Source organism: Umbelopsis ramanniana (genome assembly GCF_025399195.1).
Source record: "Umbelopsis ramanniana AG unplaced genomic scaffold K450scaffold_15, whole genome shotgun sequence".
Taxonomy (NCBI): domain Eukaryota; kingdom Fungi; phylum Mucoromycota; class Umbelopsidomycetes; order Umbelopsidales; family Umbelopsidaceae; genus Umbelopsis; species Umbelopsis ramanniana.
Genome location: NW_026252101.1, coordinates 102609 through 123249, shown reverse-complemented (window position 1 = coordinate 123249; position 20641 = coordinate 102609). Strand labels below are relative to the sequence as shown.

Below are 20641 nucleotides of genomic sequence, written 5' to 3'. Positions count from 1 at the left end.
TCAGCAGGCCCCATTTTTGTTAGGCTTGTTTTTTTAACTCTGGCCCTGAAACAGAGATATAAGGTACTAAGCTAAAAAGGTATTGTATGCGCTTAGCTCCAACTGCAAGATTACTACTGTAACCGCACGCTACGTAGAAATAGTGTAAACTCGTGCTCATCTGCAAAACATGGGTATTAGCTTAGGCTGGGGCAAAACCTCTAAAAAAAAAAGGGTTTACCAGGACATGCCAGAAGGCGTGGAGCTGCGGGTTGGGAATATGCTTAAACACGAAACAAAAGTTGCTGTCGAATAGCCAAACGGAGATGGCCGCTATTAGAAGGAAGGCACCATGCTGGTACAGTCCTCGGACACTTTCATCAGTGGTTCTATTGTACATCTTCCAAACAAGGTAGAAGCACGCCCACATCATCAATCCAAAGCTAATATAACATAAACGTGGGTTAAAGCCGTCTGCTAAACGCCCCCCCCGGATGTTTGTGACGTACCTGGCTTGGAAGGTGTAAAACTGTACACTGCCTTGTGCTACATGACAAAGGTAGCTAAACACCGCGCAGTACACCGCTATGGCGACAGTCACCCAGCGCTTGGCCAAACCGCGATCATCCAAGAGAACCCACAACAGATAACAAGCATTCCAAACCATCGGGAGCTGTGACAGGGGATCGATCAGTTTGCATATGGAACATGTCGTTAGTTTAACTCATGACTTGGTACCTCATCCCACATTTGATATTCATGTAAAAGCGTTGCATGGAACATGGTGCTATAGTGAAACATGACATTGAATCTTTAGCTTTTCATGCTGGGGGGTGTGGTTCGAAACTGCATTCTTTCTTTCTCTACCTGCCGATCCCAACAATCACCGTTAGAAAGTACGAAAACGTGATTTTGTTGCCAAGGGTATTCTGATGCAGATACATTCCTAAAAGGCCTTGTGCAATCATGGCCACACTCTAAAATAGATTCATGTCCCCCCCCCCCAAGAAAAAGAGGCATTAGCGGATTTTTTCTGGGCTCCTTTTCCAAAAAGAAAAAAAAAACCAGCTTTTTACCGAAATCGAATTCCACCATTCCGCCACATAGTAACTGTGAGTGTAATTCTCTTCACACCTAAATGCCCCATTACGAAGACTGCGTCATGTTGATGCTCTTATGTGTGTCCTTCCATCCATAGCCAAAGGCCTTACCAGTCCACTGAACTCGTTACAGGACCCCAATAGCCAACGGGTGTTGATGCCATTCAATTCAAAGAATGAAAGAGGAAATTGAAAAGAAAAGAAACAAAATGAAACAAGCTAGATGCAGAGAGAAGCAAATATACATGAATGCAACCTGGTGAATTTTCAACTCCAGCTTCTGCAGCTTTTTTTACTAGGATCCCCTCATTTCCCCATGCTTTTCCCATAATATGTGAAGAAATTGCCCACCAGAGCTTAAAGCCGCCCAATGAGCTGGAAATTAGCATTAAAAAAGGTGACGAGACGTGAGTTAACGTGAAAGGCTTTTTTTTTACTTTTTTTCTAATTTGAAATGCCGGTCTGCTTTAACCCTCCGACATGCTATATCGTTTTTTGCTTACTTACCTAAAAAAAACCTTGTCATCTCCGCTTGTTCTTTGAAGCTCTGAATGTTCGTTGAGCTTCCAAGGCGAAAAAAGTAAGGAATCTCAACCCTTCGGTAGCTTAGGAGATTTCCTTTTTGAGCGCTCATCGCTGTTTCCACCTTTTTGGGGGCCTAATGCATGCTCCATCTCCTCAAACTGCTGGCGTGGTGTGGCGCCGCCAGTGTCAACACAGCCTACTGGCGCGCCCAGAGAAAAAAAAGTTTAAATGAAATTGACTTGACTTGACAATCCTTCTTGAAGACGCGACGCCCTTGAGGAAGATGGAAACGTGCAATCCAAACTGAATCCATGTTTTATTCAATGTGTCTTACAGCCAAGTTTTGGAAATGGTTCGCTTGGGAAAATCGATCGATGCCATGGATATCAAAAGGAACAGCAACATGCAACATATGTTTTTGACAATGTCGCTTGGTTTTTGGAAGGTGAAGCATTGGTGCCGTCATGCTGCATTCCTCTTACAATCAGTGTAGACTATCTTCAAAGTCTGGACTGATATACGACGTTTTTAAATATTTTGCATCTGACCACCACCCCCTAGTGGTTGTGCAGACTCTCAGTTTTAATTTGTCTGAATAAAAATATTATAAGGTGGCAACGTGTCAATCGACAAAACCGATAGCCTATCGCATGATTGCAAAAAAAAGTAAGGGGAAGTAAAAGTAGGCAACTTACACCAGCCTGTCATCTTGATTGTTGGAACTAACGTTGGTATCACTCCAAGTGTAGGCTCTTTAGTTGTTTTAAGATTTTTGGTCAAAGGGGTTGATGGCTCAAGCCAGCCAACCAACCAAGCCTTGGGCTATTTAGGATTTTTACAACACGCAAAAAGTCAAAGTGATAGTTCATGTACCAATAATTTGAAACAAAATAAACACCCACAGTGGGTTACCTACCATTCACTGTTCCACTATTGCGCAGACCTTATTCTGCTGATCTTTTATACACTTGCCTCCACCCACACTATGCTTGATTCTCCCAGGCCATGAAAGGACTAATTATTGCTTGCCAAACAAATAGTTTAGACATAACGGCATATTCGTTGAGTTCCATACCTGGATAGCTTCACCCATCATTTACGAATGCCAAGGGCTGACATCATGATCCAAGTTTTTCTAGAAATAGCCGTTGCGAGCAAAGGATCACAGCAATAGCCTTTCTGGTTCAGTTACACAAGTATAAATTTTCTTTGGCGGCGTTGGGCTCATCTGACGTACCTTTTCAATCCTTTTTTAGAGTGTCTGCATCAAGGAATCCGAGCGAGGTAATAAGTCCTTTAGCCCTCCAATTTTCTCCTTCTCTTTCTTATTTACCAACCTAACAACACATCGCTCATTTACCTCTATCGCATCTATTTCAACATCCAAGTTATGAGTGTCCATGGGCATCAAAAATCACCCAGTGCCGGACGCTTTACCGAACACTTTGACAACGTGATAGCAGTTCCAGTTGAAACTACCAATAATCGACAGTCCATCAGTCGAGGTTTATCATTACGACGTAATCGTAACTCTTTACCACCCACTGCAGGATCTGACGCCCCTCCTTCCAATATACCAACAAACGCTGAACCAGCGTCACCGCAAGCCCCACTTCCCCAGCAACGACTTTCACAGTTGCCGCCTGCTATATCGAATCCTCCTCAGCAGCTACAAAGGAACTTCTCGCAGCCTCTACAGCAAACAGTACAAATGCCTCTAGTATCCGAGCCTGGGGAACTGAACAAGCGCGATTCGAGAGGCCCACCACCGGGAATGAAGAATGCGAACTCGAATGCGGTCGAGCCACCACCTGTATTTCGACCTCCTCAACAAAAATCAAACTCAATATCTCGAAGATCAGGTTCCATAGGTCGATCTGGTACGGGAGGATTCAACTCCAGTTCAGATGGCATTAATCCGTCTGAGGTGCTTATTAGCCGTCTTGATGCTTGGCGAGTCATGATCAAGATGTTTATAGATTACTTTGACGAAATCGCCAAGGCCGAGGTCCAGATGGCTCGAAATTATATGCGGTTGTCAGGTATCATACAGTTGCCTATCCGTGAAGGTCATTTCAAGGAAGATAACGGCATTCAGGATGTGTGCGTGGCGTTCAGGGACGGATCCAAAAGTGTTTCAGAAGACCATGATGACTTTGCAAAATTCATCATGGAAAACGTTTTGCCTTCCTTGATAAGAATCAAGAAGAAGATTAAGGATAGAATGCGTGAGATGAAGAATGATGAAGGCCTTCATCTTGATACTCTATGGAAAGAAATGGATCAAACCAAAAAAGCGATGGCTTTTCTCGACAAGCAGTGTGCAGTGGCTAAACTGCAGCAACCCAGTCAACAGGTATCACAAGATCCTTGGCTTGCCAATCTTCGTAAGTATGGATGGGATGAACGCTGCTATTGAGCTTTCTGTTTTTTTTTTCCACACCCATTCTCACCTCTCTCATTTCACTTTTGGGGGGTTTTTTTTCAGATGTCATGCACCAACTTAAGCAACAGATTGAAGAGGAGAACAGACTTCATGAACGCATGATTGCTTTGCAACGCGAAGTAGCCACTTTCGAAGGATCTATTGTAGATAGTACCAAATCAGCTATGCGCACCTTTTACGATCGTCGTGCAAAGGAAATATATAGCCATTCCACCAGTGTCGAGTCCATCGTCTATGTCCTAGATAATCTCAAGCTGGATACAGAATGGCATGAATTTGTATCCAAGCATGGTGATCAATTAGTACGCGAAGATGCTGGGTTCCGAAACTATCGTGATATTGATTATCCAAATAAGCTCGACCCTCTGGTCCAAGCCATCAAGAAGGGTAAACTCAGTCGCAAGACCGGCGTGATGCGAAGTTACAATGAGCGATACTACGCTTTGACGCCTTGTGGCTATTTACATGAGTTCCGCCCTGAAGACAAGCTGGATCCCGAGCTTTCCATTTATATCCCAAGTACCACCGTTACTATTCTTGAGCCCACCAAAGGAGGCTATGGTCTTGAAATCCATGGTCGTAATACGGTTGGCATGATGAACAGAGAGCGTACCTACACGTTGCGTGCATCTTCTTCGGAAGAACAAAACGATTGGTATCAACAGCTTCAGATCCTAGCAAACCGTCCTCCACCTGGCCCTGCGCCTGTTCCTGCGGGGGTTCCTATGGACGTCAAGACCTATGACATCGATCCACCCAACAGTGATCACCCAACCTATCCTCCTCACAATTATCATGACATGCCCCCGCAGCCATCCACAGATACTAAGCATCTAGTGAGCGAACCCACCACCACGGATTCCTCGACCCATCACGTTCAATTTGACGATGATTCCATCTTGTCCAGTCCTCTCAACAGTCCTCCCAAATCTCCTATTCCTGCCGCGGAACACCATGTTTCCTTTGATAGCGACTCTGACATCTCGTATGAAGAGGCTTCTCCTGTGCCTTCCAACATTGTACGTCAGAATCCACCTCTTGCTTCACCCAAGCCGAAGCATGCCTATATTGGCGGTTACAAACCGATGCTTCAAGGACGTCAGCCCAGCGACATCTCTGCTGGTCCGGAAAGCGGACCTACATCGCCGCGCTAGATTGTGTCTTTTATATTTTTCTTGAACAGTCGTAGAAACAGAAAAAAACAACCAATAGTTCATATTTAGATATGAATGTGAAACAATAATGTCTATAATACTATCCTATGCCACAAATTTTATATATAATATAGCTTATATTTATGAGAAAGAAGTGTTTTGGCCTTTCTGATGGGAAGGAGATTTAATACGCCATCACGGGCATACTATGTTGAAGTCATTCCTGGTTTTGCGCTCAATCTAAGGTCGTGGTCTTTGACTTGGGTGCTACCGTTTACCCAGCTAACACCACAATCCAGCCGGTCTCTACGGCAACTACCTGTTTTTGTTTTGTTTTTTCCTTTTTATTGATTGACAAAATAAAACGAGCGGGAAGGGGAGGTATGAACAATGGTGAGGAAGTGGGCTTAGGCCTTGCCTTCAGCAACCTTCTGCTTATACTCATCAGTTTGTCGGTACCTGCAAAGAAAGACGTCGTTAATGAGTGGAAAGGGTTCGAGAATTTTGAACCCAAATGGGACCTACTTGTAAATTCTGGCAAGTTGGGTAAGACCAGTGGCAGCAACAAACACATTGACAGTGCAGAGGGTCCAGTTCTTGGGAGTGATGACCATAGCATAGCGAGTCCAAATCAAACCGGTGGCAGCGAGCGCTGGTAGCAACGAGTTAGGAGTGCGGTCTACGTAAGGTAGCCCTCCCCCCACAAGACAAAAGAAATGCAAACGATTACTTACAGGCATTCTGAGAGGCAGAGAGAACCTCAGCAGGGCGCTGAAGATCACCGACACCGGCAATGACCAAAGCCTACGACACTACTCGTCAATACTCATCTCATCACATAATCGTCCTGTTGTTTCGTATCTTACCCATTTCATGGCAGGGGCCCAAAAGTGAATGGTCTTGGGACCTGCTGGTGAGTTAATGAACTTTTGTAAAGCACTCTGTGTTGCTGCAGGGGCGGCCATTTTGGAATTTGTCTGGCTCAAAGAGTAGAAGGATTGAAAAAAAAAAAATCCTCTTGGGTTTACCGCCAGCTATTGATCATTTTTCCCGTTGACCACTTTGCTATCGGGTGCCGAAAAAAATTTGGGTTCGTCTTCCTCCCCAAGATTATCAGTGGATATGGATGACTTCTCCATTCCATTTGGATACAAGCCATACCAGTGCTTCTGAAGTTTGTGTGCATTCATAAGGTCAGTGTACTGACAAATAAACTATGCAGTATTCGCTTTTACAGCATCCCATCGCATAATACTTGCCAGAATAAAAGTCGATTATGCTCGGCATTGTAGTTTCTCCGGCAGGACATCCGGGAATTAATAAATAGCAGCAGAACACACCTAGTAATAGCTTTGAGCATTATCATGATTATCCATAGGATGTCCATGTGTTTATAGGAGGGAATATACTAATCTATTGCTTAAAAACGCTTCAGTCTTTTGGCTTATTACATTGGTAGAATATGTCATTGCGTCCATGCCCTATAGTAGCGGAGACGGAATGGCATTTCGATTGACCAGCCAGCTGGGTTATTCCAGTTTTTCACTCCCACAGACTGCTAGAATTGTAGGTCTCTGAGCATTTGAAGTCGTCTCTACTCCTTCCTTTCAACATATTTTTGAAGCTGCTTTTCAGCTCTCTCTCTGTCACCAGTATATGTGAATGGACTGATGTATATTACCTCCTGTTTTCTGTTGTTGTATCCGTACTTACCTTTGTGAGTATACCCGGGAAGCTGGCAAGATCTTCGCTTGGTATATCGCTCCAAACGCCACAATTCAATCCTACTTTTGACTGTATGTACAATGCCCATGGTAGATAAAGAACAAAAAAAGTACAAGCTAAGAAAGGTAAAAGGAGAAAGAAAAAAAATGCGCGGCCATCATCACTAGTAGAAAAATGCGGGAAAACAGGCGGATTAAGGTGGAGCCTGCAGCTAGCAAAAAAAAATGGATGACAGAAGGCATCCTGCACTCCTGTACAAGACCATCATTTGAGTCTCCTGATGCATACAACGATATGGAAAGGAGCGAAATTTACCCTGGTCCTGCTCAACATTCGATTCGCTTAGCAAGGATGGTAATCACATATAAAGGGTTAATGTGTTGTCTAACACTGTTGTAAAATTCAGTGGACATGATCATCTGAAGGCAAATTCCCCAATTGTTTTTTGGCGGGGGAGTGCAATCAGATTGGATAGACACAAAGCTTAAAACGACAACGGCCACATTGTATCAATTGCTCTCCATGCAACAAGGGCCCAGCCAATCCCACCATATACAGCTTGTGCGCGCATTGCGTGCCCTGCCGGGGCAGTGGCTATAACCTGCACAGCATATGCACATATATCTTTGTGTTTTATTCTATGCCAGCCAATGAGTGCATCGAGTTATCCATGTCAGGAACACAAACGTTGCTCTATGAGGTGTTGGTGTGTAGGATGGGGGAGAGAAGGAGGTGTGTTTGGTAGTTGGTTGGGAAATTATTTATCGGAGGTCGCGGTCAATTGGCGCCAGGTAGACCGCGTGCTATGACATCCTGCCCATGACTTGATGTTGCCTGCTGCAGATGATGACCATAGTCCGAGAGAGGCCAGCTTTCTCGCATAATGCACACACATCTCCGGCACATATCTATTATACAACACCTGCTGCATTTTGACCTGAGAAAAAAAAGGCAAATGAGCATTGGCTGGGCCATTTTTCTTTGGGTGTCCCAAATCACCGGATATAGACCCGGAAATCCCTCTTACCTCTGCTTTATTCAAGGTGTTTGCCTTCGCGTTAGGAGCTTGAATGACGTAATCGTCAGCCAACACCCAAAAGGTACCTCCTGCCAAATGAGTTCCTAAGAAGCAGGATGCCAGATTATCCGTAAAACGCTCAGGGCACCTGCAAGTTTGAGAAATTTATATTGAGTCCAGGGTGTGTCAAAGGGTTGATTCAGGAGGTGGCCATCAAAAAAGTCACGTTTTACTTACCACGGTGTTTGGCTTCGGCTCATGATAGCAACGGGGGCATAGCTATCTTCGTATTTGGCAGCATACAACGTCTTGCTATTCTTCCATTGTTCCAAATTGGTAGGCCCGCTATTGATGTTATGGTTGGCATCATACATAGCGACTTCCAGGGCATCCAACATAGCGACAACCGTATGTTTATCTTGTGGAATACCTTCTTCCGCCGACGACATATGCACAAAGGACGGTATGACCAACACATCACCGGAGAGCAAAAGTTCATGATAATGTTCTCGTTTGGCGGCAAGGGTAAAGGTGATGTCGGAGATGTGCAAGATACTTGGGTCAACGTGGATCACGAATTCACTGCGAGCGAACAATCTTGCCATGTTTCGATCTTGATTCAATGAAAGTGATAACTTCTCGCTCTCTCTCGGTGGGGTGATGATCAAATGGATATCGACGTGAGCCCGCATGGATGGATTGCTTTCATGCATATGACGTACCCGGAACAAGAATGAGGTGGTATCAGGTGGTAGTGCCGACGTAGCCTCAATGTGAAGTACAGCACAGACAGGTCCTTGCCACATTTCCGCCAAATCAACCAAATCGTTCACTGAATCCTCCGTGACCACCGTCAAGAGTGACACATCTAACTCTGCAGGCGATCTCTTTGCTCGCAAGAAAAAGGGGGTGATATTGTCCAAGTTTTGAGGCATTTGATCCGAGAACATCTTTGAAAACTTTATGTTTCGCGACATTTGTGTGATGTGAGAAACGTTGGACCGATCTTGGCCGAAATCTGAAGGAAAGAAGTGCAGTAGGTCAGCAAAAAGACATAGCAAAGCTAGCAAATTTTGACGGTGAGCTTAAAAATACCATCGCTCGATGTCTGTACCTGAAAAATCCGACGAGTAGCCCGATAATTCCGTCCAGTTTTGATCAAATGTCCATTGGAAAAGATGAACAAACGTAACGCACACCGAGAAAATCGCATACATAAATAAGAGGAACCGTAGCCATCGGTACCGCAGGAAGGATGGCCAGCGTAGAGGCAACATAGCATTAGAAGTCGGAAGCTGGTGATGCGTTTTCGCATATCCATTGCGCTCGGCCATAAGGAGCGAGGGTCGTTTATATGAACTGAAAAAACTTTTGTATCGGTCTCTCTTGGATGGTGTAGATGATTGTGGAGGAGAATCATCGCTATCGACCAGCAGGTGAGGTTGGAAATCGATCACCTCATTGGGCGATTGCTGAATGCTCCCGAGGGATTTGAAGTTTTGGGGGATGTTGAGATAGGAGGAACTGTTTTTCTGTGTATATGAGGGTTTACGATGGTGCGTGGACGTAGCATTGGTGGTAATGCCAGTAGATGTAGATGAGGTTCGTTTATGAGATCCCTTCGTACGAGACTGTGGGGTCGGTGCAGCTTTTGCGCCGTCACTCGACATACTTTTACTGAGAGATAGAAAAAAGAAACGGACAAACAACTAAAAAACAATGGCGGTCATAATAATATCTGTTATGTCTTTAGAAACTGCCAGTGTTTCTTCCAACTGTGTTCAATGTAACACGAATTTTGTATCTACGGTAGCACAGAGGAGAAATTGATCTGATTTTCGCATCACTTTACAACCCGGCCATTGGCTAATAAGAGATTGGGTAGGAAAGGAAAAAATCAATAAACTGTGCCAGTCCTTGAGAACCGTTCAGACTAGAAAAAGACATTACCTCTTCCTGCTGTGCATTATCTATTGCTTCGGCCAATCGAGGGTCGTGACCATAGCTTGGAAACAGAGACGCCACAAAAGTATAAACTCCACGCTCAATTATCCTCCGCCGTGTAATTGGCTGATCTGCTACCGTGTTGGTATCCCTGGAAGGCTCTGTTGGTGTCGCTGGTATCCAACAAGGTTGTGTTTAGTATCACCGTTTTCTAATCATCCCAAAATGTCCATTTTTTCCCAAAGCTATCTCTCTTACCTGGTGTATTCCTCCAAGGCCGCACCCTTCGAACGATGAATCGAAGCTGTCCCGTTTGGTAAAGGAAGAAAACAAATGCACAGACGTAGATGAATATCATCCGCGGAATACTAGCATTTCGTGTGAGTACAAAAAGCACGAGCATTAATTTCGCTGCAAGCCATACGACTGTTGCTCGCCGTGCGGCTCTTTGTCTCTCCGCCTCTGCATCCTCTGCTACAGGTGCTGTAGGCTGTTCTCGGTGGGTGTTTGGTGTTCCTTGTGGACTGGCTGCATTGCCAGGTATGGTGTTCAATACGTAATTGGCGTTATACCACTGGTACCACTGCGTATAATATTGTTGGTATGTCACCAAGTACTGTTCGTAGGCTTCAATCTGCGACACAACCGCTGGGGTGACTGCCAGATAGTGTTTCCCACTACAAAAATGCGAACCACAGGTGAACTAGGGTAACTCAAACTCGCGAGGCTGAAATATACCACTTACTCGATGGTTACAATCTCTGGATTTGGGTATGATGTTGCTGTAGTTTCTGGCACCTTCTCGACATTTTCTTTCATTTTGGATGGGCCAGGAGTGGTGTCTGAGTACGAGGGCGAAGGTAATGTAGGTTGTGTTGAGGTTCCTGACGGGGCGAGCGGAGGGGCTAATAATTTAGTTGGAATAGGTGATGTTGCAGCTGAAGCAGTTCCTCCAGCATTTTGATTGGGTTCATTTTCAAGATGTACTAGTTGCTCTGGTGCTTTCATTGCGACTGGTTTTCGAGGTTGCGGCACTGGATTCATGCCTCCCGGTTTGACCACAAGATGGAATATGAAAATATTAGATTCATTGACCTGGTTTTGGGGAAGAATAGGAGTTAAATGAAATGATATATACCCAAAACTAATAATTTTTATAATCTCGTTACCTTGTTCAAGACATTGGATAGTATGTCTTCGTCTTTTAACTGTCTGCCAGCATATATCAAGCGCTGGCTAGCTGTGTCTGGGTTATATGGATGAATGTTTTGCAATGATTGCTTGACGCTCAGGATCTTATCATGGATAGTGGCATTAACAACTAATGTCTCTGTGAGTGATGGGGAGCGTACATGGATCGTCAGGTTTTCGGCATCCATTAAGTTATTGGTGGGTAGAACGTAACGATGGTTCAAAATCAAAAAAGTCGAACAGAGTAGATATCAGCTCCGATTTTGGTTGGCCCTCTTGCTGAGTTCAACCAATCATGGCTGAACAGCTTTCACTTTTGTCTCGTACCCACCAATAATATGAAACTACCAAAATGATTGCCAAGACCTTGTCTTTGGCAGAATAACAGCCCTGAGAAATGATATATACATAATTTGCTATGTTAACGAAATTTTGATGGATGCTTACAATGTCCTTTGCTTTTATGCTTTGGGTAGAATAATGGTTGGATTTATATTGATGAGTTGGTCATCGACGAGAAAAATGAGATAGTGCACATAATCCAGTATTAAATTTCAACATTATCCTACCACTTCAATCTATCTATGAAATGCGGGGAAGCCGCGCAATCAAAGCTCCTTATTTCACTTTTTATTATTACTTAGAGGGAAAGCGCATGATTGTCTGTGAGGTAAGGAAAAGCTGCAAATGATCAAAGGGGGTTTCTATGAGTTAATATCCACTATCCGGGGTTCAACAACTACGTTCCCATCGACATCGCGAAAAAAATTCTATAAATATTATTTCATATTCTTCAAAGTAATAAGCGGTTGGAGAAGTCAAATGAAAGGGAATGGCCTGCATAAACATAGCTAAGTGGGAGGAAAACTAGGCATGGCGTAAAATAACCGTAATGTTGGTATAAGTTTAAAGCGGCATAAGAGGATGAAAGAAAAATGAAGTATGGGCTGGGATCAAAGAGAAAGAGAAAACATGTACATAGGTGGGGTATTTGCTATTCTTGATTCGTACATCTCACAATACAATAAAAGGTTTAGATGGTATTTGAGGAGAAGTTTGGGGGTATCGTTCATTCGACGGAGAAAGAGTCAATGGCACACTGTAGTTGGGACACCTGGAGGTTAACTTGCTCGTTTGCATGCATAGAGCTTTGAAAAGTGAGTGGTAAGGAAGTTGTATCTATCGACTCTGTGGAAGGTGAGGAAGAACCTGGTGTTCGCATGGAAATCTGAAGACCTGATGGCGAAGAAGAACCGGAGGAGGCAGAGTCCACTTCCCAAGGTTGAAAACCTGGACAGGAAGCTGTGTATACTTCAGACGTTGCTGGTAGGTTTTGCATGAATAACATTTGCTCTTGGTTACTCACGATACCAGAATTTACAGCAGACCATCTACGCATCTTTGGACCCATATTTGGACTAGCCAGATAATTATTGGCAGGGAATTTGGGCAAAGGACATTGTTGGAGAACGTGCATTGGCAACATTTTAGAAATGATATTGGCAGGGCATGAATTGCGACGAAGCAGAGCAACATTAGGCGACTCTTCATCGTGCAAAGGTGAAAATCCCATGGAAGGTCTCATTTGTTGGTCATCAAATTGAAAGCCTTGAAAAGATTCGTTGCTCATAAATTGGATTTGGTCAAATTTCTTCTGCGATGCTAAATGTGCTTGGTTGGAATAATAGTTTTTCATTTGAGAGGAAATGTCGCCCGGGTAACAAGGACGCTGTTCCACGCTTGGATGGTTGTTGTTGGCATTGTTGTTGTATAGATTATACGTTTCATTGTCACCCTGTGCATTGGTTTCTTCAGAACCGTTCCAATTATTGGCACCCTGGGATGTCCATATATCACACCCAGCGTTTGTTTCCACCCCTCTTTGCTTGTCTTGTTGTGACTGCAACTTGGCTTTGGCTCTGCGATTTTGGAACCAAACCTGTACCCCACGTGGAGTCATATTCAGCCTCTGTGCTAACATTCGACGGATAGTTGCACTTGGCTTGGGATTCTCTTGGAAAGTCTTTTCCAACACTTTAAATTGGGCTCGCGTAGTTCTTCTGCGGTGCTTCACTTCAAACGGATCATAAAATGTCGGTTTAAAGTCATGCCCGCCGAAGTTTGCATTGGTGGAAGGATAAAGATCGGTTAGACTGTCCATGCTGAGGGGGTTCATCATGGCATTATCCATGTTGTTGTATCGATTGTTATCAGTTGATCCCATTGCAGACAATGGCATGGAGTTCTCGCCAATCATATTGAAGTTGATCATATTGTTTTTTTTCGTTAAATGGCTTTGCGTTGTTGATAGGTATGTATTGCTTTTAGGTCAACAAGAATATTTGAAAGATTTTGATATTGGTGTAAGAATTGTATAATGTGAAAAAAGGGTCGACGCTTCTTTAAATCAAATGTAGAAGAAATGTAAGAAGTATTATAATAAGAAAAATTCGGCTCGTTGTAGGTAAGGCTGTGTTACTTGCCCTACAAACGAACCAGTGGACCTTTTATGTAACAGAAAAAAAGAATCTGACAATCCCTTGTACCTGATAATTTTCTATCCTTTCATGCAGGGTGGGAAAAAAAAAAGCTAAGCTTGAGGATTCTCAACCGAATTGCTGATGAGTCGACACCAGCCTCAGTTACTGGAATCCCTTCGCAACTCCCTTCGTCAAACCTCCTTTTGTCAGTATACATTTGCCAGGAAACGGTTCGCTGCACGCCATGACCAACTGCTTGGATTGTGCCAGAAATATCTCAGGAACGTTGAAATATACCAAAATACGACTTTCTTTCTTAGTCAGTTAACAAGGAGTTATATTCGTCAAATGAATAACGTCATTTTTGATATGTCTTTGGATGTATCATTGTGCTACAATGATGCTCAACTCTTCAAAAGTTTTAAATTGGGAATTCATCAATGTCAATGATAATGATGCTAGAAGAGAACAATATTGGGAACATACACTGCTCTTGGTAGATCTTTGTTTGCCCATGATTTTGTTGTGTTTGTTATCTAAGAAAGAAAAAAACAAAACCCAATGTAACTCCTTGATGTAAAAATGGTTCATAGTTTAGTTAATGCTCCTTCTTTTGATCATTGTTTTTGCTTACTTTACACTCAGTGTACTCACCCCGCAATTATTATTATTGGATACATTTTTTTTTTCTTTTTCTAAATAATATGGTATCACGATTGTGTAATCGAAGGTCGCAAAACGTCCCTTGTCTTCCCTCCGCTGCAAATAAATATATCTAAACTGAGTCGGTCAAAGCGGCGAGGTTTAGCATTGGCTAATGCACCATGGAAATTCTGATTACCTTCCTTCTTATTATCAATATCCTTGCCGTTTTTTTTTGGGGGGGCGAGGGTCCTGCTACCGGATCCCACGGCTTGCTGAATTACATTCGGAAGAATCAACTTTTCCATATTTCCGGACCAATGGTTTTGTCAAGGTAGTCCTAATGTCATAAAAGAAAATGGTACCTATAATAGCCTTATTGTTTGTACACCAATGAGGATGTCTATGGTAAAACCAGTCCTACACACTGTCCTAGAGGAGGAGTACATTGTCAGTATCCACTTCCTGCACCACAGACAACTTAACTAACTTGGCTCTATGACCGAGCACCAAGACCATAAGGGTATCATATTAATTTTAAGGGGACCGCACTTGATCAAGTGTGCTTTGGGCTTGTTTGCCGTTCGGTTATTTCAGCACGTAATCCCCTTCCCGGTATTTTCCATACTCATTGACATTCACCGACTCCTTATGTGGTGCGCTCCGAGGATTCGTGGTGAGAAGGTACCCACGGAAGCATCCCATTTGGGCAGGTTTTTTCTGTTCCTGATTCAGAGCCCACCAAAATCCCCCTTGATCGCACCAACTAAGCCCTTAGTGCGCATATCATGCACCAGCTTTTCTTTGAACAGAAATGGACGTGAAAATCCATGCCTTAGGAGGTTCCCAATCTTTGTCGCTTTAAAGTTTCTGACTTCATACCCGAATGCAGCATGCCTATGTGGCCACCGTATCGCCGAGAGAAGCGACCCAAAGACTTGCTTTATTTAGTATCTGCATACCATTTTCTTTTTGTTCCATTCCTGTCCTGCTTCTTCTGTTTCCCCTCCTTCACCCTAGGTGATCGATCAATCTGCACTTTTTGAAAATCAGCGTTTCCACCGCGTTCCATCCGTCATCATTAGGGAAGTGGCAAGGACCTGAGCTGTCTTTCAATACACACCGCAAGCTAATTTCATTCTTAATTAGGATTAACTCATCTTCTACAGTATTGACAAGCAATGTCTTATTAGTAGATTTCTATCCTCCCAAAAAATGATGTATGTTGTTTTTCCACATAAACAACTCTGTTCGACATGTAGGCGCGAAAAATAATGAATTTAAGCTGCACGCAGAATAGGGAGATAGAGGACCCGGTAAATTGGATAGACGCTAAAAAGTACTTTATGTACATCCAACAACTGCGTGGCCTGCGCGGTTGATTAGTGGACTAGTACACTCTGTCCAAATTTGTGTTAAACAGACAGAACTCCCCCCAAGCTTGGTTAGTAGCCACGGGAACGGTTCCTTAAAGGTGGCTGAATGTAAGTTTTCGTGGTGCTGAATAATTGTTCTCAGATTGAGAAAACACGCGAATGTGAGCACCTTCTATAATTCAAAGAAAGGGGAAGATTACTGTCCTGACCGCAATCTGATTTTGGGCCGTGATGCACATTTTAATCGCCGATATTTTTGCGGTGATGTGCGACGCAAAGCTAGTAGCCGACATAAATGTTCGCATTGATTCATGTTCGAAAGCATTCAGCCGGCATTAGATTCGCACGACTCATAGCAACTGCATCCATATTCAAGTCTAATGCGGCTCGTAAATCGCCTACACCCATTGTGTTTCTTGAAGGTTTAGGGACGCCTCGAATGTAAGTTTTAGTGCGTTACGTTAGGTTGCATTCAACCTTATAGCCTACATCTGGGATGTTAAAACTTTCTTTTCAATAAGGGGGTGGAAAGATACATGGCAAACAAGGCTTGCAGACCAAGGTTATAACAGCACAGCCATCTATTTAGAACCAACAACGTCCGGTGAGCAACATGAGCCAGCAGAACTAGTCAAATCACTTTCAAAAGGTAAAATTGAAAACTTTATAATTTTAAATACATTGAGGAGACTTGAGTGTCTCGTGCTAACGCACCACTCCTTTTACTCAGAACTTGCTAATTGCATACAGAAGGACTTGAGCTTTTTCCCACCCGTTGTCATTGCGCAAGGATTCTGCACCCATGTAGCAGAAAAGTATGTTGAGTCCCATCCTGCTTCTGGACTGGTTCTGCTGACCCCTATGAATGTTGAGCAAGCAACGAAGGCAGGCGTTAAGGAACTCAGGGAAAATGCATTGGAGGGAAGTATATACGAGCCTGAATTTCCAATCTTGCTAATGAGCAACAAAGAACACGACAACGGTAAATCGCATCGTCTGCATGGCGACCCGAACATTGATCAGATTGAGGTGGAACATGGTGATGATCATAATGGGGTGGTCAATGGCAGAACATGGAACCAAGCATGCGATCATGCTGCACAGTGGCTTGACGACATTGGCTTATAGATCTAGCTCCATGTGGTGGAGAACAGCTCAATGTGCTAGCAAAGCTGCATGTCAGTTCCAACAGCGCTGAACTGGTGATTGTAGCTGTATTCAATAAATTTCCTGATGAGGAAGTGATAATCAATGCAGACTCGAAAGACAAACAATGCAGCACGAGGCAATTACGAACACGAGGCAAGCTAGAGGCAGCCAAAGAAAAACTCCACTCTAACGAATACGTTTGTAAATTACCTAAAAAGACATAGTGTTGCTTATATATTTATGGGTTTGTAGATTGGGAGATGGTAATGAGCATTAGGGTAGCAATTGTGTAAGGTGGATGATATACAGATAAATTTTAGCGAATGGGTGTTATGATGGGGTAATCGAAAGATAAAATCAATCTTCTTGGTTGATACTGACTGCTGCCGCAGTGGCGGCACGAACAGCTTCCTCAAGATTCCAGTGGAAGAAAGGATACTTGTCTACTGGGTAACCAGGAAGAGTTGTCAATTCAGAATCATTTGAAAGACGATGCTCTTCATGAATGTTGTGCTTTTGGTCTTCATCTGAAATAGCTTCTTCAACATCACGTTCGCCGCTATGTTCCTCGATGACATTATCACGTTTGGGACCATCTTGAGAGGCAGGGACAACAGGAAGAATCTCTCCAGGTTGAGAGACAGTTTGAGATCCAAACCCTCCGGTCAACAGGGCGTTGCGAATGAAAGGCGAGTTGATGTTGGCAAAGTGCCATTGAACATTACGATCGGCATATTTGTTAAGAGCGCCTTGGACATCAAGAAGCGTTTGGATACCAGTCGAGTCAATGTTGTTAACAGTAGCAAAGTCAATGACAACAGATGCAAGTCTTGGTTTAGTGAGAGATAATTCATCATCCTTGGCGTTAGAGGTGTCGTTCCAAGGGCGATCACCCTTGTTAGCAGCTGCAGGCTTGCCACGACGAGTGCGGTCACGAACTTGTTCAATGATGCGATCGGCGACAAAGCTAGAGTTGGGATATGTCAAGGCTTCATCGAAACGGAAGACGAGGACACCACGGGAAACTGGCTCCACAAGTCTTCCAAGACTGGGGTGTGTCTCAGGAACATAGAGATATTGGGTATCGCTAGCGTTCTTTTCGTTGGCGTTGATTGGGATGCGTCCAAGGACAGAGTAGCGTGGGCGAGCAATTCGGATGAGGAGAATGACAATAGAAAGACCAACGGAAGAATAGATACCATATTCGACGGTAGTGAAGAAGGTGATGATGACAGCAGCAACGAATGTGAATAATTCAAGTGGATTGATGTGCCATAATTGCTTGACAAATTTGGGTCCAGAGACCAGATCGGATACGGCATGAATAATGACGGCAGCCAAAACGGCGCTAGGAATATAGTAGAAAGCTGGAGTCAAAGCATAGAGAGCAAGAACGACCACGCATCCAGAGAAGATACCAGCAATGGGAGTTCGGACACCAGATCTGGCCTTAATAGCAGTACGAGAGAAAGATCCAGTGTTGGGATAAGCACCAAAGAATGCACCGAAAATGTTGGCAACGCCCAAAGCAATGATTTCCTGGTTAGGGTTGATTCTATAGTCGTTGATACGACCGAAGGACTTTGCAATAGCAACGTGTTCCAAAATCAAAATGAGGACTACTGAAGGAAGGGAAGGAGCAATAGCTTGCAAAAGTGGAATCTCAACCTTAGGGACACCCATGGCCTGGAAACCAGCGGGAACAGTCTTCAAGATGCTGATAGGGCTGGTAGATTTACCAATGTTGATGAGGTAGGCGATCAAGGTACCAAAGATAACAAGAATACCATTACGCATGATGTTGAGGAAGAAAAGAGTTCGTTCATACTTGGGATAGCGGCGAGTCAGGTAGTTGGCACCAAATCGCACACCATACAGCCACAACAAACCAATGAGTCCAAATGCAACGTCAACCTTTGTTTCTGGCAAAGCTTTGAAGAAGTGACCGAAAATAAGGTATGCTGAATCTTGGGTATTGACACTTTTGATTCCAAAAAGATTGGGCCATTGTCCGATAGAGATAGTAATAGCCGAGCCTGTCATAAAACCAGCAATGGCAGGATTGGGAATGAAATCGACGACAATACCAAGGCGAACAAGGCCAATAAAAACTGCGATAATGCCGCCGAACAAGGCAAGCGCAGATGCAATTTCAGGACCGGTATAGGAGATATTAGAAGAAGTCAAGTGAGTGATGGTTTGGCCGACGAGAAGGGACATGACAGCAGTAGGTCCAATGGTGATATCTTTGGATGTAGCAAAGAAGCAATCTAGTGAAACAAGGCAACATAAGATAAGTTTCGAGTGCCACAACCAAGCGTGATAAGATGTTTCGAAAAGTAAAAACTTACAAATACAAACGCCAACGAATGAGCTGTAAAGACCGTACTGAGGAGGAAGTTGTGCAATCTTAGCGTATCCCATAGATTGCGGGACAACAACAATACCAACGGTGATACCAGCAATGAGATCAGCAATCAACCACTATTTTTTTTTGAAGAGAGAGACGATGCTATGTTAAATGGCGGCAGTTACGGTGATTGATTTATGAACAGGCGAGCGAATACTTACAGTCAAATTGTATTTATGAATCCATTGCAAGATGGGAAAGAGGTCATGAACATATTCTCTTGCATATGCGGGGATGTTGTGAATGTGCTCATTGATCTCCTCTTTATAATTGATTTTATCATAATCAATGACAATGCTCTTATTGTTAGCCATTATTTTGACCTTTTGGCTGACCCAAGAATAGAGTAGAGGGAAGGTATGAAAAGTGAAAGGAGACCATAACACGAGTACGCCGTTAAATAGTACAATTTTCAAACTGAGAGTGGTGAGACAAGGTTGAAGTTGACTCAATGGGAGTGCCTAAAAAAGTGGCAATATGATAAGGAAGCACGCAATAATGTGTGGAGGAGAAAATCTTCCCCGACGCTAACGCTACTGCCTGGCGTTTTATGAATGGCGCAATTTTGGCTTCCAATTTGCACCTTTTCGGTTGGCTTAAAAAGGAAATCTGGTTCGTAAAAATTCGTTATGGCCAGCTTCGATGCGTGTAAAAGAGAATCCAGTCAACTGTCTAGTTCGTGGCGTTTGCATAGGATCCAAGCAGAAAGACAAGTGGTTGGAATGGAATAACCAGTATTTCGACAGTAGAAGTATGTATAGGCCTACCGTCTTCAATACATGCTAACTGAACTTTGATCGTCAAGTATAAGGTATCTGAAGACGCATCGACGTATTCCATCATAAGACGCAATTCTACATGGCCAACCAAATGTGATAGCGCGTGTGACAAATTAAAGCAAACTTAAAAAAAATGTAAATACCTTGGCTCCTCATGTTAATGTATATTTGTCTATTGTAGGCTTTCGGGTACTGTCCTTGGATCGTTCTTGCGGCGTCAGCCATGCAGCCTGCCTACACATTCGTTATATCAAGGAACAAGTGACTCATATCTGTCATAAATTTTGCTATACGTGGATGTACTTTTGCTCTGCTATCCGTGCGGAATTTTTTTATTATTATTATCTGTAGAATCGCTTGCGTATGTGCAGGAGTCTTTTCGTCCCCATTGACTTTGACATTCCGACATGGCGGTAGTCATGGTTGGTCTCACTCTGAAATCTATAGAAGTCTACGAACGCTCCCGTTATTCACGTATCACAAATTTGAAAACATTTCATAGTAGATCGGAGCGCTGCAGTCGAGCTGAAAGAAAACGTAAGAAATTGATTGGAGTGTTTTACCCAAGTCCTGATTCATTGTCGTGATAAGTTTGATATGAGACTCACAGGCAAAATATTTTCAAATTCAAAAAAAAAATGAAATGATGTTGAATATCATATACTTCGACATTGTCGCGCTGGTAAGTGTAACATGATATGCATGGAAGTAAGCCTGTCGAAA

At 43.4% G+C, this 20641-nt stretch overlaps 10 protein-coding genes across 10 annotated transcripts; 2 read left to right on the top strand and 8 right to left on the bottom strand.

The window, feature by feature from the left end:
- Positions 1–79: 79 nt before the first annotated feature.
- On the bottom strand, positions 80–1655 carry K450DRAFT_232563 (uncharacterized protein). The gene is made up of 6 exons (XM_051587617.1): positions 1191–1655; positions 1056–1113; positions 847–956; positions 718–766; positions 489–652; positions 80–422 (listed from the first exon to the last, which is right to left on the bottom strand). The coding sequence occupies exons 1-6, from the start codon at positions 1241–1243 to the stop codon at positions 182–184; spliced, it is 675 nt and encodes a 224-aa protein (XP_051446344.1). The 5' UTR covers positions 1244–1655; the 3' UTR covers positions 80–181.
- Positions 1159–1768, bottom strand: K450DRAFT_232557 (uncharacterized protein). The gene has a single exon (XM_051587616.1). The coding sequence runs from the start codon at positions 1466–1468 to the stop codon at positions 1244–1246; it is 225 nt and encodes a 74-aa protein (XP_051446343.1). The 5' UTR covers positions 1469–1768; the 3' UTR covers positions 1159–1243.
- A 1106-nt stretch (positions 1769–2874) lies between these two features.
- K450DRAFT_232554 (uncharacterized protein) lies at positions 2875–5341 on the top strand. The gene is made up of 2 exons (XM_051587615.1): positions 2875–3991; positions 4093–5341. The coding sequence occupies exons 1-2, from the start codon at positions 2995–2997 to the stop codon at positions 5202–5204; spliced, it is 2109 nt and encodes a 702-aa protein (XP_051446342.1). The 5' UTR covers positions 2875–2994; the 3' UTR covers positions 5205–5341.
- A 242-nt stretch (positions 5342–5583) lies between these two features.
- Positions 5584–6518, bottom strand: K450DRAFT_232547 (uncharacterized protein). Its single transcript, XM_051587614.1, has 5 exons — positions 6464–6518; positions 6071–6373; positions 5939–6008; positions 5730–5856; positions 5584–5663 (listed from the first exon to the last, which is right to left on the bottom strand). Exons 2-5 carry the CDS (start codon positions 6167–6169, stop codon positions 5612–5614), a joined length of 348 nt encoding a protein of 115 aa, XP_051446341.1. The 5' UTR covers positions 6170–6373; positions 6464–6518; the 3' UTR covers positions 5584–5611.
- A 66-nt stretch (positions 6519–6584) lies between these two features.
- Positions 6585–7254, bottom strand: K450DRAFT_232546 (uncharacterized protein). Its single transcript, XM_051587613.1, has 2 exons — positions 6918–7254; positions 6585–6847 (listed from the first exon to the last, which is right to left on the bottom strand). Exons 1-2 carry the CDS (start codon positions 7015–7017, stop codon positions 6747–6749), a joined length of 201 nt encoding a protein of 66 aa, XP_051446340.1. The 5' UTR covers positions 7018–7254; the 3' UTR covers positions 6585–6746.
- Positions 7255–7336: 82 nt separating this feature from the next.
- On the bottom strand, positions 7337–9706 carry K450DRAFT_23784 (uncharacterized protein). The gene is made up of 4 exons (XM_051588490.1): positions 9062–9706; positions 8185–8965; positions 7957–8095; positions 7337–7866 (listed from the first exon to the last, which is right to left on the bottom strand). Exons 1-4 carry the CDS (start codon positions 9615–9617, stop codon positions 7687–7689), a joined length of 1656 nt encoding a protein of 551 aa, XP_051446339.1. The 5' UTR covers positions 9618–9706; the 3' UTR covers positions 7337–7686.
- A 181-nt stretch (positions 9707–9887) lies between these two features.
- K450DRAFT_232543 (uncharacterized protein) lies at positions 9888–11317 on the bottom strand. The gene is made up of 3 exons (XM_051587612.1): positions 11061–11317; positions 10637–10986; positions 9888–10568 (listed from the first exon to the last, which is right to left on the bottom strand). Exons 1-3 carry the CDS (start codon positions 11268–11270, stop codon positions 10103–10105), a joined length of 1026 nt encoding a protein of 341 aa, XP_051446338.1. The 5' UTR covers positions 11271–11317; the 3' UTR covers positions 9888–10102.
- Positions 11318–12943: 1626 nt separating this feature from the next.
- Positions 12944–13153, bottom strand: K450DRAFT_162441 (uncharacterized protein; the record flags this gene model as incomplete). Its single annotated transcript, XM_051584027.1, has 1 exon — positions 12944–13153. A coding segment is annotated over one exon (210 nt), but the record flags the coding sequence as incomplete, so codon positions are not given.
- Positions 13154–15813: 2660 nt separating this feature from the next.
- K450DRAFT_232533 (uncharacterized protein) lies at positions 15814–16897 on the top strand. Its single transcript, XM_051587611.1, has 3 exons — positions 15814–16021; positions 16102–16229; positions 16311–16897. Exons 1-3 carry the CDS (start codon positions 15876–15878, stop codon positions 16706–16708), a joined length of 672 nt encoding a protein of 223 aa, XP_051446336.1. The 5' UTR covers positions 15814–15875; the 3' UTR covers positions 16709–16897.
- On the bottom strand, positions 16842–19453 carry K450DRAFT_279116 (uncharacterized protein; the record flags this gene model as incomplete). Its single annotated transcript, XM_051593317.1, has 3 exons — positions 16842–18999; positions 19081–19213; positions 19301–19453. The coding sequence occupies 3 exons, from the start codon at positions 19451–19453 to the stop codon at positions 17087–17089; spliced, it is 2199 nt and encodes a 732-aa protein (XP_051446335.1). The 3' UTR covers positions 16842–17086.
- Between the last annotated feature and the right edge of the window lie 1188 nt (positions 19454–20641).

Excerpts from the sequence above, each read along its gene's own strand:
- K450DRAFT_232533 (XM_051587611.1), top strand. The coding sequence starts at position 15,876 with ATGTTCGCATTGATTCATGTTCGAAAGCATTCAGCCGGCATTAGATTC. Across the intron at positions 16,022-16,101 it reads GGTTTAGGGACGCCTCGAAT|GGGGTGGAAAGATACATGGC; the intron begins GTAAGTTTTAGT and ends CTTTTCAATAAG. Across the intron at positions 16,230-16,310 it reads AGTCAAATCACTTTCAAAAG|AACTTGCTAATTGCATACAG; the intron begins GTAAAATTGAAA and ends CCTTTTACTCAG.
- K450DRAFT_232543 (XM_051587612.1), bottom strand. The coding sequence starts at position 11,270 with ATGGATGCCGAAAACCTGACGATCCATGTACGCTCCCCATCACTCACA. Across the intron at positions 10,987-11,060 it reads TATCCAATGTCTTGAACAAG|GTCAATGAATCTAATATTTT; the intron begins GTAACGAGATTA and ends CCCCAAAACCAG. Across the intron at positions 10,569-10,636 it reads CCAGAGATTGTAACCATCGA|TGGGAAACACTATCTGGCAG; the intron begins GTAAGTGGTATA and ends GCATTTTTGTAG.
- K450DRAFT_23784 (XM_051588490.1), bottom strand. The coding sequence starts at position 9,617 with ATGTCGAGTGACGGCGCAAAAGCTGCACCGACCCCACAGTCTCGTACG. Across the intron at positions 8,966-9,061 it reads CTACTCGTCGGATTTTTCAG|ATTTCGGCCAAGATCGGTCC; the intron begins GTACAGACATCG and ends TCTTTCCTTCAG. Across the intron at positions 7,867-7,956 it reads ACACCTTGAATAAAGCAGAG|GTCAAAATGCAGCAGGTGTT; the intron begins GTAAGAGGGATT and ends TTTTTTTCTCAG.
- K450DRAFT_232563 (XM_051587617.1), bottom strand. The coding sequence starts at position 1,243 with ATGGCATCAACACCCGTTGGCTATTGGGGTCCTGTAACGAGTTCAGTG. Across the intron at positions 1,114-1,190 it reads GTAACGAGTTCAGTGGACTG|GTGTGAAGAGAATTACACTC; the intron begins GTAAGGCCTTTG and ends TGGGGCATTTAG. Across the intron at positions 767-846 it reads GTGATTGTTGGGATCGGCAG|CACCATGTTCCATGCAACGC; the intron begins GTAGAGAAAGAA and ends GTTTCACTATAG.
- K450DRAFT_232557 (XM_051587616.1), bottom strand. The coding sequence starts at position 1,468 with ATGCTAATTTCCAGCTCATTGGGCGGCTTTAAGCTCTGGTGGGCAATT.
- K450DRAFT_232547 (XM_051587614.1), bottom strand. The coding sequence starts at position 6,169 with ATGGCCGCCCCTGCAGCAACACAGAGTGCTTTACAAAAGTTCATTAAC. Across the intron at positions 5,857-5,938 it reads CTCTGCCTCTCAGAATGCCT|CGCTCGCTGCCACCGGTTTG; the intron begins GTAAGTAATCGT and ends CGTTGCTACCAG. Across the intron at positions 5,664-5,729 it reads CAACTTGCCAGAATTTACAA|GTACCGACAAACTGATGAGT; the intron begins GTAGGTCCCATT and ends CTTTCTTTGCAG.
- K450DRAFT_232546 (XM_051587613.1), bottom strand. The coding sequence starts at position 7,017 with ATGGGCATTGTACATACAGTCAAAAGTAGGATTGAATTGTGGCGTTTG. Across the intron at positions 6,848-6,917 it reads TCCCGGGTATACTCACAAAG|AGAGAGAGCTGAAAAGCAGC; the intron begins GTAAGTACGGAT and ends TACTGGTGACAG.
- K450DRAFT_232554 (XM_051587615.1), top strand. The coding sequence starts at position 2,995 with ATGAGTGTCCATGGGCATCAAAAATCACCCAGTGCCGGACGCTTTACC. Across the intron at positions 3,992-4,092 it reads TCCTTGGCTTGCCAATCTTC|ATGTCATGCACCAACTTAAG; the intron begins GTAAGTATGGAT and ends GTTTTTTTTCAG.